This window comes from Phyllostomus discolor, chromosome 3 (genome assembly GCF_004126475.2).
Source record: "Phyllostomus discolor isolate MPI-MPIP mPhyDis1 chromosome 3, mPhyDis1.pri.v3, whole genome shotgun sequence".
Taxonomy (NCBI): domain Eukaryota; kingdom Metazoa; phylum Chordata; class Mammalia; order Chiroptera; family Phyllostomidae; genus Phyllostomus; species Phyllostomus discolor.
Genome location: NC_040905.2, coordinates 29,364,597 through 29,380,858, shown reverse-complemented (window position 1 = coordinate 29,380,858; position 16,262 = coordinate 29,364,597). Strand labels below are relative to the sequence as shown.

At 46.4% G+C, this 16,262-nt stretch overlaps 2 protein-coding genes across 3 annotated transcripts in view; one reads left to right on the top strand and one right to left on the bottom strand.

The window, feature by feature from the left end:
* Window positions 1–3,578: 3,578 nt before the first annotated feature.
* Window positions 3,579–13,642, bottom strand: C3H5orf49 (chromosome 3 C5orf49 homolog). 2 transcript variants are annotated; one of them, XR_004901910.1, is made up of 4 exons: window positions 13,382–13,620; window positions 4,820–4,936; window positions 3,811–4,045; window positions 3,579–3,750 (listed from the first exon to the last, which is right to left on the bottom strand). XR_004901910.1 is itself a non-coding variant. In XM_028526068.2 (3 exons), exons 1-3 carry the CDS (start codon window positions 13,532–13,534, stop codon window positions 3,866–3,868), a joined length of 450 nt encoding a protein of 149 aa, XP_028381869.1. In that variant the 5' UTR covers window positions 13,535–13,642; the 3' UTR covers window positions 3,579–3,865. The 2 variants fall into 2 exon arrangements, 1 of the variants encoding a protein (XP_028381869.1); XM_028526068.2 differs by having other exon boundaries at window positions 3,579–4,045; window positions 13,382–13,642.
* Window positions 13,343–16,262, top strand: part of MTRR (5-methyltetrahydrofolate-homocysteine methyltransferase reductase) — a 48,455-nt gene continuing 45,535 nt past the window's right edge. Inside the window, exon 1 of the mRNA XM_036020277.1 lies at window positions 13,343–13,360. The gene's annotated coding sequence lies outside the window, so the exon portion shown is untranslated. The remainder of the gene's footprint in view (window positions 13,361–16,262) is intronic.

The window sequence follows — 16,262 nt, the reverse complement described above, 5'->3', positions numbered from 1 at the left end:
GGTTTGTTTTTCATGTGTTCTCCCTGCTTCAGAAAGCATTCTCCAGAAGCCAAGGCTGGGATACCATTCAGATCAGGATGAGTTCTGTAATGCGGATCCTTGATTAGGCAGCTCCCTGGAGAGAAAGGAAACTTGCTGCTCCGTGTGGCATGGAGTCTGCTTTTCATGTTGTCACTTCTGAAGAGCATTATCAGGGAAAATATTTTAGTACTAGAAAGATTCTTTACTAACAACAACAACCCCTGTGTCCACACACTCTGGTCTACTCTGCCATAATCCTGGAATGAGCTACCGGACACAGGCTGCCTAAGTGATTCGGAACTGACTGTGTAAGCCAGCAGTCCCAGCAGCTGAACAAACCACAAGACGCTGCCAAGCTGCATGAGCTGCCTCTGATGTCCGAGGTGGCATAGGAATGCACAAAACCTTGAAGATAGAAGACCTGGCAGATTCGGTTGTAGTAAATTCAACTCTAAAGTTCGGGGTTTATTCTTCACATAAAGAAGTCATACTCTGCACCGTGCTGTGCAGTCTAATGTTTAAAGGCAAGCCTGCACTTGCCAGCCTGGCTGGGCAAACCTGTGAGGGTAGAGGACCCCATGATCTATTAGGAAGCAGCCCATTCCTGGGAGCTGGGACTTGAGGCCTGAGCCCTCAGTTTGGTTGCTGACTCTGATGTGGTACTAGCTGTGTGACTTTGAACACATTGGTCGGTTTCTCTGAGCAGTATTTTCCCTGTGGTTAGTTCATGGCATCAGGCCTGGTTCAATGAGCTAATGACTGAGCCCGCCTGGCAGGTCCGGGGCTCAGTCCTGCCAGCACGTTCGCAGCACAGACACAGCGGACCAGCGGGGACCTGCATTCACACGCAGTTATCCTGATACAAGCCGAGTGCTCAGGGAAACTAATAATTGGCCTTCATCACCAGAGGAGGTGGCACTGCAGCGTGACTTATGCAATTGTCTGCCTTAATCAGGGGTTTTTTGATTCAGTATTTGCAACTCAGCCTTGGCCTTGATATGCCTAACTCTCTAAAAAGGTGACTGAACGAAGAAGAGCATAAGGGCGTGTCTCGTCACTCTAATCAAAATCTAGACCAGGCTGCCCCAGGGTTTCAGTGACTCCCATCTGGCCTTGTGAATTGCTGTGACGATGACTAGCAGCTATGCCTTCTGGGTCTTCCTCCCTTAGAGCCTATAGCACCCAGCTCAGGGCACTTCATGTCACCTGCCCTTAGGGGACACCCACAGCTGGGTGACTCACCAACGCTCTTAAATGGGCTCCCCACCATGTGCTGAATGTGGTGAAAAGAACTCAAAGAACTGCTTTTCCCTAAAGCTGTATTCCCACTCTTAACAAACAATAAACTTAAAACAATCAGAGTGATTATCAGAGTCCACCTTGCAAAGGTCTGTGCATATGTGGGTCCCTCCAAGTGCGGTCTCTCACCAGCAGCAGCAGCATCACCTGGGAAGTCATCAGAAATGCAGATGCTCAGGGCCCGACCCAGGCCTGCCAGGTCAGAAATCCTGCAGTGGGGCCCTGCACACTGCTGTGTTTCAGATACCCATTCTCCAGGTGAGTCTGATCCCCAGTCCAGCCTGAGAACACGCTACGTTTTACAAACGGGTGTGGAGAGGTCCAGGGGTTTGCTCAAAGTCTCCCAGGTGATGGGTGACTAAGAGCAGGCTAGGATGGAAAACTGCCAGTTCCCTGAAATCCGAAAGTGGCTCCTGGTTCAAGTACCTTCATCTCTGACAACTACAAACCTTCTGTGAGCAAATCACGCGAACAAGAGGACTTCTATTCATTCTCATCAGCCCATTGGCCGTGTGCCCCCAGTAGAAGGTAAGAGTCTCCTCAAAGATCTCCTCAACCTCCCATCTAGCAGGAAGCTCTCACTCCTAAAACTGCCTAAGTCAGGTTCCCATAAAACTGCAGTGGGCCCTGACCGGTGTGGCTCAGTGGGGTGAGTGCCAGCCTGTGAACCGAAGGGTCGTCGGTTGGGCACGGGCCTGGGTTGTGGGCTGAGTCCCCAGCTGAGGGCATGCGAGAGGCAGCCAATGGATGTTTCTCTCACACGTTGATGTTTCTCTCCCTCTCTTTCTCTTTCCCTTCACCTCTCTCTAAAAATGAATAAATAAACTACAGTGGTTTTAACACATCTGTTTGGAAATCTCTGCGTTGTTGCAAATAAGCCCTGTTATCCTCTTTCCTAAAGAGGAAAGCCTCCCCTCTGCTTCCCAAGAAACATTGACTGGAGGTGGAAATGTGGTAACTAAGACAAAAAATGTTAACATGTTCCTTTTTGACAAGATGACTAATGGTCATTCATGGATGGGCTTTAAGTTGTGAGAGTCGAGAAGCCAAGAGACATTTATGTCTATGAAACGTGAGATCTTTTGAAACCTTGTCCCACTCAAGTCTTCCTTTTTAAAAGTAGTAGAAATTTAAGGGAGTAGGAGCTGACTTAATTTAACTGAAAGTAATTTAATTTGCCATTTATTTATGGCAGTTACTTTCAGATGAAGTCATTTCTTGGAGACGCCGTGCCTTTTGTGGTAATCAAAATGGAAGAAAGAGTGATTTTTAAAAATTTCCATAACCCTAACTTTATATATTTTCTATTATGTTATTATAAATATGGTTTAATGCACCCAAAGGCATTCCAAATAAACTTCTGCTATTTGTTTTGAAAAAAATAAATAAAAGGCACCTATACAGTGAAAAAATTTCAAAAGAATAAAGAAATATTTAGGAATTACTCGGCCTTGAAATTACCAGCAATTTAGTCTCATGTGTCTTTAGGGAATCGAGATAATAAAACTAGCAATAGAGGAATCAACACTGAAATTAACTCGATCACCTGCCCATTAACTGCTAAACTGTGGGAAATTTAATCACAATAGGTGAGGGATCATTTCCTCCAAGGGATCCATTCATTAAAAATACAGACAATATCTTAATACTTGAACAAGTTCCAAATTATCTGCAACACAAACATTTCCCACTGAGGTGAAAAGCAGCTGCTTCCACAAAGAAAGCTGTTCAAAGCGACCATCATCGCCCCTGTAGTGCTGTACTCTGACCAGCTGCATCGCTGATTCCCACACCCGTCCCTCAAGCTTTGGAACCCCCACTCTGCCCACGAGCCGATGCGGGCTCCAAGAGGTGCAATCATTCCCCCTATACCCCACAGCTAGAAAATGTGAAGCCACAATTGTACCAAGTCTGTTGAACACTACAGTCCAGTCTCCCTGTGGCCCATGATGACTTCTCCCCTGAGGAGTGACTTGGACATTGCTGGCCACCGAGGCCACCCAACCCTTCTAGAACTTTTGACCTCAATTTTGCAAAACTCTGTTCTTGGTGGCTCAGACCTCTGGGGGGAAAGTGTAGAATTTGACTGTGTCAAAAGGTAATTTCATCATATCTCCTCTTGGGGAAAGGGCGATGTAAGGGTCAGGAAGTAGTGGTTTCTGAAACTATTAAGAAAAGTAACTGCACAGTGCTCCCGCGAGCGCCTCCCTCAGGAACACTTGTGAACAGCATGGGAAAGATGAACCCAACCGCTATCGAGTGAGAACAAAGTTTTCATTTTATTCAGGTGCTCACAGTCTCCAGCATCATTTCCCCTGAAATAGTTTCACGTGAAAACTGCCACGCACTAGATGAGCCTCCTAAGTATTACAGGTGTTTGGCCAGGTTCTTCACCAAGGCAGCCTGAGGGAGGGAGGCTACTGTGCCATCCTTCCCACTGTCAAGGCCGGCTCCTAGTCCATGAAAGGGAAATAAAGCCTGTGTGGCAGCCCTCGGTGAACTTCGCTTGCCTTGCCAGCACACCCTTCGGGCCACAGGGAGGGTGTCAGGCTGGAGAAATGTGCCCAAAGCCCGGCTCCTTGATGCTAGGGATGTCGTTCTTCCTGTAGAAGTCGGCCTTCACGTGGTTGGCGCGGCCGTGGTCCCGGTTCAGGGGCTCCACAGGCTGGTGGATGCGGCGGCCATAGACAGAGGACGTCAGCACTCCGACCGGCCTCTCCCACTCCTGTCAGGGCATCAGAACACTCAGGTGGGTACACACGCCCGCTCCATCAGCGTGGCTCACCCACCCCTTGCCTGGGATTGGAAGCAGATTCTGCCCGAGTCACCTACACACCTGCAGCATATCTCAGCCTGGGATTCTTGTGGGCTACTCCACATTGATGCCAGGGAGACCTCTTAACTATGTCAGACCCTGCCCCTCTGCCCACAGCCTTCTGGAGTCCTCACGTCCTTCAGAGGAAAGGCAAAGATCTTGCACTGGGCTCCAGGTTCCCTGTGACTTCAAGTTCATGATCCTTCCCCTCCCCTCTCTGCACCCTGCTCCTGCCTGCCTTTCTTTTCTATCTTTTCTCAACTTCTTTCTTTTCCCAGGTGCACATCCCCCTAGTGACTCCCTCATCTTGCCCAGCACCCCCTGCCTCCCCAAACCCTTCCTCATCTCCCAGCCCCTTGCCTGTGTGGTTTCATCCCTGAAGCCTGCTGCTGTCCCTAGAAGAACTATCACAGCCTGGACTCAGAAGTTAAACAAAACCATATTTTATCTGTTAAAGGACTTAGTTTTGCTTCCATTAAATTGTTAAATTCTATAGAACACAACAACAGCCTTCAAAAACAGAGCAACGCGACAGAATAGTGTGAGTTGTGACAGTGGCGTACTCTTAGTTTCTGGTCACAGGAAAGTAGAAGAGAGCAGCACAAAGCAGAGGCACAGACCCAGATTAAGTAAATGCACACACACAGTTCATCTCTCGATGGCTATTAACACCCTCAGTATTACCTCCTCATTAACATGAAGTCCCAGGCTTTTGGCGTGTTCTCTGTCATCTCGGTGCAGTTTCTGATTATATCCTGACGTCTTCTTAAAAACACAGTCATAGAGGGAAATGATCCCTGTCTTAGAATAGCAAGAGAAAAAAAATACTGTGGGTTTATTCGCTGGCCGAGCCATGGGCACATCACAAAGCTCGGAAGCCATCTCTCCCCCCGAGGGAGACCTACATTGTGCCCATTGCACTGAGGGGTACAAGGGAAGGTCACCCCACATGCAGAACCAGTGGGCAGAGCAGGGAGAACAGGCCCTGCCAGCTCGGTGGGTTGCTGAGAGGCAGCGGGGCAGGGACATCTCCAAGGGCGCTTGTCCCACACGTGTTACAGTCCCTCCTTCACAGGCATGCACCTCTCACTCAGACTCCAGCAAACGTCAAAATAATAACACACTCAATGTGTTCTTTCCTTAAATTCTCCTCTTCTTGTATTTCTCAAATTTCCAACCATGAGCTTGTGCAGCTTTGAAAAATAAATACTACCTGGATACTAGGACAATCTAACCTAAGAGAAGTTATTCTTTAAGTGACTAGCCAATAGGCCATCTGTCTACATGCAAATCCCTCCCTAAAGAGAAGGAAATATTTTCTTCAATCATACGTAGTAGCTAAAACAATTGTAACTCATACACATATACGAATATATGTTTGCTATATATTATATATGTCCAGATCTACAATATACACACACATTTCCAACATATGTATATAATACACACTGCTCTGATGTGCAGTCTTGTTAACTGTAGTATCTCCAGCTTTTCCTACCAACTTTTTCTCCATACAAAAATAAATCCACCTTATCTGGTAACTAATAAAAGGAAGAGAAACCCATGTGTTAGCTGACATTACATCTTCACCTCCTAAGTAATTTATGTTCCCCCAACCTAATGCCAGCTGCCTCAAATCCTCCAGCTACAAACCCAGATGCATCATCTCACTGGCATTTGGGGACTCAAGGGGGGAATCTCTGGGGTCCTGGGCTTTTATTATGCCCAGCGCCTCCTCCCAACCTTGGAAGCTCTCCTCCTCCCACACACATAACTGGGGTAAGAGAACAAACAGAGACCCAAGTCCTTTATCTTCTCCTCCCTTTCAGACTACTTTAAATATCAATGAACTCCCACTGTACATTTAAACCAGTTAAATTCTGTGAGGAAGAGGAAAACAAGAGAAAGGAAACTAATCCGTTGTTCTAGGGTCATTGGGCAGGGACAACACCAGGTGCTAACCAAATACATTTCTGCCTCTAGAACAAACAGAAGACATCACAATCAGTCTGGGGCCAGGGGACCAGCCCTGGCCAGGGGGTGTAGGTGAAACTGATGAACACCACCTCCTTTCTACAAGAAAACCTCCTGCAGTCCTCCGTGTGTTCTCCCATTGCTCGTTAAGTAGCAAATTCAGAGGATCCAGTAAAAGGCTGCAAAGCCCCAAAGATTCCCAGGCTTGGCAATAGCGGAGCTACTGCAAAGGGGAAGCCTGGTTCCCCCAGTCACTGCATGAAGGAGCACCACCAGAGGAGAAACAAACGTGTTGGCTTACATGTGAGAAACACACTTTTACTTCATTATGTTCATATGCTCACGGCCAGTGGTGTGCTTGTGTTAACTACCTGCTCGCTGGAGAAGTGAGACCTGGAAGTCTTTTTTGCTTTCTGTGGTGTAAATGCTCCCAATCATGGCCAATTTTAGGCTTCCTATGAAATGTGGAGAATTCAGAAGAGGTACTAAAAATCACCTCTCTGTTGTCACGATGAGCAGGCTCCAACACACCGCTGTTTAGGACCTGGGGTTCAGGGTCTATTTGCTTCTATGGCATGATAGCCCACCACTCCTTTACTGCCCAATACAGTAATTAGCCTACGAATGGGCTCCACTCATTTCCTCTCCCAGGGGCCATTGCACTGTTACGTCTTTTTCATCTTGAGGCTTTCCGGTACTCTCTGCCTGTCTAGAGCTATGCAACCTACTTTTAAAATTGAAAGTTCTCAATGTGATTCAAAGCGTTACCTCTGCCTCTTAAGGGCCTCATTATACTTCTGATAAATCCAGTGCTTCTTGGCAGCCTAGCAGTGTATGAAGCTTGATGCGGATATTTCCATTAATTTTAAAATCATTCAAAATTCTGTATCTGAAAAAGACTGCAGTTCGTCAAGGACATAATGTTCGCTTTTTTAAAAAGACAGTACACAACTCTTCCCTTTGGTTCATCTGTGGCAAAGTTTCTGTTTGTTCTCTGCTGCTCTGAGATCACAAATCGGGGACATTTTTATGACTTTTCTAATCATCTGGATATTTTATCAGTTTCATGAGAACCATATTGCCGGCAGTCTTGGTAAGGCCTCCGTTTTACTACTTTAAGTCCATCCATCATGGACAGTGGCTGCCAGAAGCTGAGTGCTGGAACAGGCTGACTTCATGCTCGAGCGGGAGCGAACGAACTCCGCCCTTGGACCCTGTGTCTGCTTCATCCCGGGGCTGTGCTCTGAGTCAGAGTTCTCCGTCAGTCCGTTAGTCCGTCTGCCCAGCTTGTCACCAAGAGGAGCCTTCGTGATGCTGGAGCCAGTTTTCCTCCCTCTTCTATTACTAACAGCCCCACACTTGCCCCCTACCGCCGGCATGTCACATCTCAGGAAGAAAGGGCCCTCCAAGGGGGCTGACACTCAAATCTAATCTTACATTTTCCTCTTGGTCAACTATATTGGGGAAAATACTGGGGTTTTTTTTCTTGTTGCACTCCTTAAAAGGGGATGATTTTGAAAAAAAAGTCTAAGATATATTAAATGAGAAGAGCAAACTCTAAACATATAGGAGGGCAGACCCCCCCAAAACAGAATTTATTTATACAAAATTGTGTATTTATTCTTACATGTTTAAACTTGAGTCACCTTCAAAGTACCCTCCATTTGATACAATACACCTATTGAGATGTTTTTTCCCTCACTGCTCAAAACAGTTTTTGAACTCATCAATTTTGATGACTTTCAGTGCTTCTATTTTTGTTTCACCTCTTCCACATCAGCAAAATGTTTCTCACAGGGAAACAAAAAAAAAGTTGCTCACCCAGGGAAACAAAAAAAAGTTGCTCAAGGTGAGATCTGGCGAAATAGGGAGGGCGATCATGCTGTTTTTTGGTTAAAAACTGCTGAACACTCAGTGTGGTGTGGGCAGATGTGCTAGTAAATCACTCATCATAAAATGGGCAAACATGTCAAAAGAGTCTTAAGAAAAAATTCACTGAAGTTAAACCCAGCCTCTTACAGCAACATCAGCTGGTGCACTGACACAGGTGGGTTCCTAGAACACTCACCTAGCAGGGGAGTCCTGTTGAACAAGGGGCCTGCCCTCCAGAAGATAGCTCCGGGTTTGGGGAGGTCCCTTAGTATTTACTGTACATAGTTTTGTGATCTTCCATGTGTGCAACATGTTCTCATAAAACAAAGTTAGACACATATCACCACATTCATAAACATACAATGGCAGGATGTGCACCACATGCTCACACGAGTGGCTATGACTGGCAGGAACATTCCCCAATCCTGGTGTTTCCTGGCATGAGGAAGGACTTCCCCCAGAAGGATGCACGAGGCCTGTTTCCTCACTCCTTCCTAGGATCTACCTGCCCAGGAGGAAGACATTCAACCCTACTCCCCCAGCCTTAACCTGGTTACTAAATAGTGAAAACACAGCTAACCCAGATGTGAGAGAAGCACTGCAGTCAACTCCCAATTTTGACCCCTGCAGATGGGAGCAAGGCCAAAGGTAACCACACAGCAGGTAATTCACAAGGAAACCTTTATTTAGTCTAAAAGGGTAATCCTGTATATCAGTGACTTGTCTCCTTGCTTTAAAATGTTTGCATATCAAGCAGGGATGGGTGGGGCAGAGGGGTGGGGTGGGGAAAATGGAGACAACTGTACTTGAAAAACAATAAAAAAATACTGAGTCATTTCAGGAAAAAATAATAAAATGTTTGCATATCATTTACTCATCCCTTATTCATTCATGCAGCTGGTATTTATAAAGCACCAACTGTGAGGCGGGCACTGTTTGGTTTGCTGAGGGTAAAAATAATCCCTGCCCTCATGAGTCTGTATTTTATGGAGAAAAAAACAACCACAAGATAACTAAGTAAAATAACTTAATAGAATAGATACTAATAGGTGCAAAAGGGGGGAAAAGGAAAAAAGTGTACGTTGGGGCAGTCGCGATTTCATTCCCTAGCGTGCATTTTGATTGGAAGCCATGTGGGTACACGAGTCTGTAGGACACCAGGGGAAAACTTTCCCAGATTTTCACGGGCAGAGCAGCAACAGAAATGCAGCTCACCTGTCCTCCACGGCGCCTAGGAGTGGCCGAGTGTGTATGGCAGATGAGCTTAGTGCCTAAGGAGAAAGAGGCGGCACACAGAGGGGCTAGAGGGAGCTCTTTTGCACACCCCCTGTATGCTGGGCACTGGCACAGCCCTCCAGAGACTCCCTTGTGCACCTCTGGACAGTCAACACGCATCATTACATTAACGAAGTGCTTGGCTGCATTTGGGAAAGGAAATTCAGTCATCAGGAGGGGAAAGAAACTGTTAGCCCCTAGCCCCTGTGTCCCCACCACATACCTAGAAGGAAAGTTGGCTAATCCCACCAAAGTTAAATTGGGGCTTTCTAAGCAAAGTTGCACTCAAAACAGAACTATCCACAATTCACCTTAGCATGAGGGAAAGCATATTCTAAAACCACTCCAGGATTTTTTTTAATATAGCTCTTAGACCGAGAAATTTAATCAAACCCTTCATAAAAGGCCATTCTCCTCTGACTTAGCTTTTCCATTTCAGGAGCAGAAATGTTGCACAAGGCGGAAAAAAAAAGTAATTTAAAAACACCATTGAACTGAATTTGCTTTGCTGCTTCTGGAACATTTTATAGGAAAAGCCAGTACAGCTAGAGCCCCCTAGGGAGCAGGACAGGGATTGATGGCATTGTAGTTGGCAGCCTGAGGTGACAAATACATGTGCTGCATCGACAGAGCTATACCTGCGGGCTCCCTCTGCCAGAGGGGGCTAGAAACCACCAGACTGACACTCAGATTACCTGCCTCACTGCATTAATCTCAGACTGTGGGTGAGAGTGGGGATAAGACACTGGCCCTGGAACCAACCTCAGTGAAAGAAAACTCTAATAATCACTAACAAAAACAAACAGTAATGTTCTACATACACTGGGCTTACCATATGCTACTCTATACCAAATCAAGTTTGTTCTCCTAAGAACTCTATGCACTCGGTACTGTTTGATCTCTGTTTCCTAGATGGGCAAAGTGAGACAAAGGGTTTGTGACTTGGGCATTCCACACTGCTAGTAACATGAAGTGAATATTTCTACCCAGACTCCTTGACTGTGCTACTGACGTACCACTAAGTGTATTACATGCTACTTGACTTAAGAGTTCATTCTGCAATGGTTTTACTCAACTTTGAGTGGGGCCTGGAATTATTTACAAATTTAGAGGCAGCTGAGTACTCCACAAACTTGTGACAGAGTTCACCCTCTTTAGTCCAAATGATCTCAAGCTCAGAGAACCGTTTCTGGAGTCCTGCAGCTGATTAAGTGCCAGTTGAGGTAATCTCCAAGAGGATTTTACCTGGGTGTTAGTATTTCTGTTGCATCATTTTCTTCACATGTCATGAAAGGCCTCAGAACTTGAATTTGCCTATGCCCCTGCTATCAAAACTGCACTGAAGTTTTTTCCTTAAAATCTACTTTGGATTACTTTGTTCTAAAGACCCACTCCAAGCTTCCAGAGGCAGTAATGCATCAAAGCAAGAGTTGGCAAACGTTTTCTGGAAAGGGCCAGATATTTTAGGCATTCAGGTCACATGGTCTCTGCCGAAGCTACTCGACTCTGTGTGGCAGCCATAGACAGTACTGAACCAATGGGCTTATGCCTGTGTTCTAATAAAACTTTATTAAAACAGGCGGCAGGCCATATTTGACTCAGAGGTCTTCGTGTGCTGACCCCTGCACTAAAGGGCACACTTCTCGACCCTTCCTAATGTCCTTCAAAATACAGAGCCCAGGTCAACTAAAACCTCAGGTATCTTACTGCCCATTAGTTGATTCTGCCCCAGAAAGGAGGAGCCACATATCAGAGTGGAGAAGTTAGGAAAAATAAACTAGGCCTGCCAGACTTAACTCCACCCCTTTTCTCTTGGTAGTGCCTGGTCCACAGGGGGTGGGGGTTCTGCTTGGCCTTTTCTGGAGCCCATAGCCGCGGTAGGCAGGTGGGTGAATCTGCCCAATCCTGAGCTTCGTGTCCCCAAACCCATCTGCACAAAGTTCCTAATCATATCCTGCAATGTGGCTTTTATCTTTGATGATAAATACATACCTTGGCCCCCATCTGCTTAGTCTTTTATTTCCCAATAGCCTCAAGCTGGTAATTAAAAAGACCTCTCAAAGATACACATAAAATGATGTATTATAAATCTCTTTAAGCCAAAATTTATTTTCTCTCGATAAAACAATGTAGACCAACTTAAAACATCAAGACTCCTTGCTCTTTGGCTGCCTCTCTCATGCTGTATGTTAATGCTATGCATGGATCATGAATTAACTGACAATGATGTAAGTTTTGCATGCTTAAAATGTAAAATTCATTTGACAAATAAAATTATTTACAGGTAGAAATTCTTCTGAGACATATTGCTCATAGGAGGGAAAAAAATGAGGTCCACAATGATGATGAGGTTAAGAACTATTTATTGTTCTCTTGTGTCAGTACCTGGTGGCTATTCAAGCATAGGAGAGTCAGTAAACAGGGCTGCAAGGACAGAGGTATGCACATGTCCTCCTTCTTGTCTTGTCCTTGTGTCCTTCCACGCTGCTCAAAGCCAAGCAGAGAGGTGCTAACAGACACAAGTGATCCTCCTGGCTGAAGTTTATGTGTTAATTTGCTCAGGCTGCCAAAACCAAACACCCAGACTGGGGCAGCTTAACATCAGAAATGTATCATGTCACAGTTCTGGAGGCCAGATCTCTGAGATGAAGGTATCGGCAGGGCTGGTTCCTTCTGAAGCTGTGAGGGTGAGTCTGTTCCATGCCTTTTCCCACGTAGAAGGCTGTCTTCTCCCCATCTATCACATGATCTTCCCTCCACGAATCTCTGTGTGTCCAGATTTCCCCCTTTTTATAGGGACAAAGTCCTACTGGATTAGGCCTGTCCTACTGACCTCACTTTAATTTGATTGCCTCTCTCCAAATAAGGTCATATTCTGAGGTGCTGGGGATTAGGACTTTAACAAGAATTTTAGGAGGACACAATTCAGCTCATAAAAATCATCTAACCTAGAAGCTTTCGGTTCTCTTTGTAAGGCTCAGCTCCTAACAGTGTGAGTTGAGTCTCTTACATTTCACTCCAGGCAAGTACCCACACGTGTGCCATTCTGATACGAATGGTGATTCTTTTGTGCTGCATGGGTTGTGGGTGGGACGGAGCCAAAGGAAGAAGATTTTGTGGGCACACATTGTATACCCAGAGGGAAGGCCCTCCTTCCTCCCAGGCATTGTATAAACGCTCTCTGGGCCACCCATTATCGCTGCAGGATAAGAGTCTTCAATCAATATGTCTTTTTTAATAATGATGCTCCTGCACCCTGAGCTGCAAGACCCTGGAGACATTTAGGAAAAACAGCCAAAAAAAAGTAATAGACGACCCCGACCAGTTCTGATTTGTTTACATTTCTTTGGCTTCTCTTCCTGCTTTAGCGGCAAGGTGGGCCCCCAGGCTCTTCCCGTAGCTTGTATGGGCCTGATGGGACCAGGCCTGACTCTGAGAAGTTCTCCCAGCCTCGCTCTCCCTGCAGGCAGACAGCAGTTGAACTCTGCCCCCTTGTCTTCGATTTGCAGGTGGGTTTCCGTGCCCCAGACCCGCAGGGCAGTCGTTGCGGGAGGACTTTCAGGCATTGGCTGTTCCCTGGCTACCTCGGGCCTAAGGCAGACAGCCCCCCGAGAGCGCCCCCCCCCACCCCCCGCCTGCTGCACAGCCTCGCGACAGGGGACCCTCCTCCTGATTCTGGGCAGGGGGTCACCTGGCTGTTGCCGGTGGTGGCGTGGAGGTGGTAGTATTGGAAGCCCAGTGGCCCTCCCGTTTTTCCCAGAAGAGGAATCGACTGTAACTCACCTCAGATGGCCCTAACCCCCTGCTGAAAAACCCCCACTCCTACTCCGCGCGCCCTGTTCCCCAACCCCTGTCCTAGCTGAACAGAACCTACCCCGGGCTCCACTTCTGCCAACCCTCTCTGGGCAGTGGGGCCCTACGCTCCGTCCTACGCTCGGTCCACCCAATACCGGCCCGCCTCTCCTGTGCAGACCCGCCCCCAAAGTCCTCCCGCTTAAACAGGGCTCTGCCCCCAGGCCTCCTCCAGGGCAGAGTGGCCAGGTCCCCGCTCCCTCTGGTCTGGCCCTGATCTCCCCTCTCCCGACACCCTCCTGGGTCCCCTCGTTGCAGCCTCCCACGGCGCACCTTGGCCTGGCGGTAGTAGTAGCTGTGCTCCTTAGGATCTTGGCGTCGCGGTGGGACGTAGCCGAAGGCAGCCTGCGCCGAAATGGGCAGCGCACGGGGCTTGCACCGCAGCGTGTCCGCGGTGATCTCCTCCTCGTCGTCTTCGTCAGACATGCCGGGGCGTCCAGAGCCCCTGAGGCGGTCGCACTAGGTCCTGCCCGCTGGAAGCCCAGTCCCTGGCTGCCAGCAACCGGCTGCCCTGCGCCTGCTAGGCTGTCGCCTGGCAACCGCGGCCCCGCGAAGCCAGGTTGGGCCGAGGGGCGGGGCGCACCAGAGGCCAGTTATTCCGCCTTCCCCTCCCTTCCCGGCTCTACCGGCCTCAACTCCTATCTTTACTTGGGTGTGCGTCTGTGTACCGAGCCACAGCTGCTAAAGCAGCTGCGTCGGGGTCCTGGGTGAGACAGGCCCGTGCGATCAGCACTTTCCAACCTGCCTACCTGATCCCGCGCAGAACGGGTCCGTTCACTCAGACCATTCGTTGGGTAGCTGATGACCGCACACTTACTAAGTGCGTGCCAGCGCTGGAGATAAAGCCGTGACCCATGCAGGTCCACGTGGAGCGTAGAGACTGGTATAAAACAGGGAATAAATGTGAAAAAAGACAAGTAACTTAGCCAGTTTAAGTCTAGAGAGCAGCACCGCCCAACAGAAACATTGTGAGAGCCATACAGGTAATTGAGAACTTCCTGTTAACCACACTAAGAAGGTAAAAATACACAGGTAAAACTGAATTGTAATAATATATTTATTTAACTCAGTAGGTTCAAAACATCACTTCAACATGTGGTTCTATCCACATGTCACGTGCAAGGTGGTCACATTTGGCTTTGGCCAGGGCAGGTGTAAAGCTTCCATGAAGTAAATCCATGTGATTTAACAAAATCTGGCAAAAGTGAACTGCTAAGGGTGTAAGCTCTAGCATCCCTCTGTGAACGTAGTTATCGTTGTCTCTCTATCTGAATGCTGGTTCAACCGATCTGTTCCCTTGCTTGAATTCATTGAGCTGATGGTTATGAGGGATGGATATATCAACAGACATGTTTATAAGTAGCAGAAGGAAAACAGCCTATCTTGTGTATCCAATGAATTTAAAGGGCATTAAGAACTCGGGGTTATGAATGATGCTCCTGCAAGCCCAGATGACCTGCCTGCCCTGGTTTCCAAATCTCCTATCAGTGCTGATTTTCAGGGAGAATAATAGCACGACCCTGGCTCCTGGAAGAAGGGAACCACTGCCTGTACTCAAAACCTCGTTAACCACATCGTGGACATGGGCAGTGGTCCATGCTGGGATTACACACACCTTCGGTTTATTGCAGATGCCTCCTTCCTGGCAAAAGGGCATGATGAATGTTGTCAGGTTATCCAGAAAGGGATCTAGAAAGGGACCCTGTTGGTCATCAGGTTTTTCCTGTAGTCTGGCTTATTCAGTTGATGGAGTCCTTATGGTCAATACCTTTAAGCTTCAAACTTAGGAATCAAGACATATAAAGGTAATTAAATTTTGGGTTTGTTCACCTTGTTGATTTTGGAATACAAATGAATTTGATTTTAAGTGGTGCCTGAAATAAAAACTCCCCAATGCTGACAAATTTAGCAACGGGCACCACCACTCTACAGGCACCAGGACTCCTTACAGGGGCCAACCCAGGTTGGGGACAGGAAATGGTAAGGTGAGTCTAGGACGTCCTGTTCTGCCAAGACATTTTTAAAAACTTATTTGATGAGGTCTAAAGGACAAAGAGACCCACCTGAAGGGGATCACATTTAACCATAAAAAAGATAGTGGTAATGGATTGAAGCATATCAAACATATAAAATTTCATGAGTCCAAAAATAGTCTAAGGAAAAAAAAAATTGACCAGAGCAGCCACCAACTCTTTATTCTTAAAATTAATGCAAGAAAAAAAACATTTATTTTGTTTCCTTCTGTATAAACATTATTTAGGGTATAAAGGTAGTTGATAGAAGAAATGTCTTCTTTGTGGATGAACACAAGGTAATAAAAGTATAAGCAATGGTAGAATTAGGAGATCATTTTTTACACTTAGTAGAACAATGGATCTAGGCGACAGTCATCAACAGATGCTAAAACTATTGGGTGAAAGGCTGCTGGGGACATTACAGTAGATGGACCACACTGGTAACACAGAACCCACAGGTCGAACTTCATGAGTATCACTGGGAGGGGGCAACCAGTGATATGTTGTGGTATGAAAGCAAATACACAGCACCACTTCCAAAGCATCTCTATCAAAAAAGACTTAAGCTGAATCTAAGCGAGCCTCTGGACCTACCTTTTAGTTTAACAGAAGATACTGAAGGTAGAGGAAGAAGTTAGTTGACACCAAATCAATAATGTGAGGCATTTTACAGGGCAGTTTGGAGAAATTGATCTAATTTCTCCAAAAGGAAAAGAAAGAAAAACCAGAAGAGGGAAGGATGCATTTACAGACAATTTAAAAAAAATGATTTTTGATTTATTTTTATCATCCACTAAGCTTTTGTACTACCAACTCTGTTACAATTTTCTTGAACTGGGAACTTTGTTCAGTTATCTTTCTACCCCTCCTGCGAAATCAACAATAAAATTCTGGGTTCAACCCCCCCCCCCAGAATTATTTTTGAGACCCCATAGAGAACCCAAGAAATGATTATAGGGAATAATTATTAATTTTGTTAGTTGAAATCATGCCAGAATAGTTAAATTTAAAAAGAAAAAAATGTATTGGCTATGGATGCATACTGAAGTATTTAGGATAAAAGTGTATGGACAGCTTTAGGACAGCTTAGATATTTCTACAAGCAGTCCAATTAAAAAGAAAAGAAAAAGAAAAAGGAA

What these genes read in the sequence shown, in the direction of transcription:
- C3H5orf49 (XM_028526068.2), bottom strand. Translation starts at nt 13,534, where the DNA reads ATGTCTGACGAAGACGACGAGGAGGAGATCACCGCGGACACGCTGCGG. An exon ending in ACTACTACCGCCAGGCCAAG is followed by an intron (nt 4,937 to 13,381) that starts GTGCGCCGTGGG and finishes TGCTATTCTAAG; the next exon opens with ACAGGGATCATTTCCCTCTA. An exon ending in GACTTCATGTTAATGAGGAG is followed by an intron (nt 4,046 to 4,819) that starts GTAATACTGAGG and finishes ATGCCCTGACAG; the next exon opens with GAGTGGGAGAGGCCGGTCGG.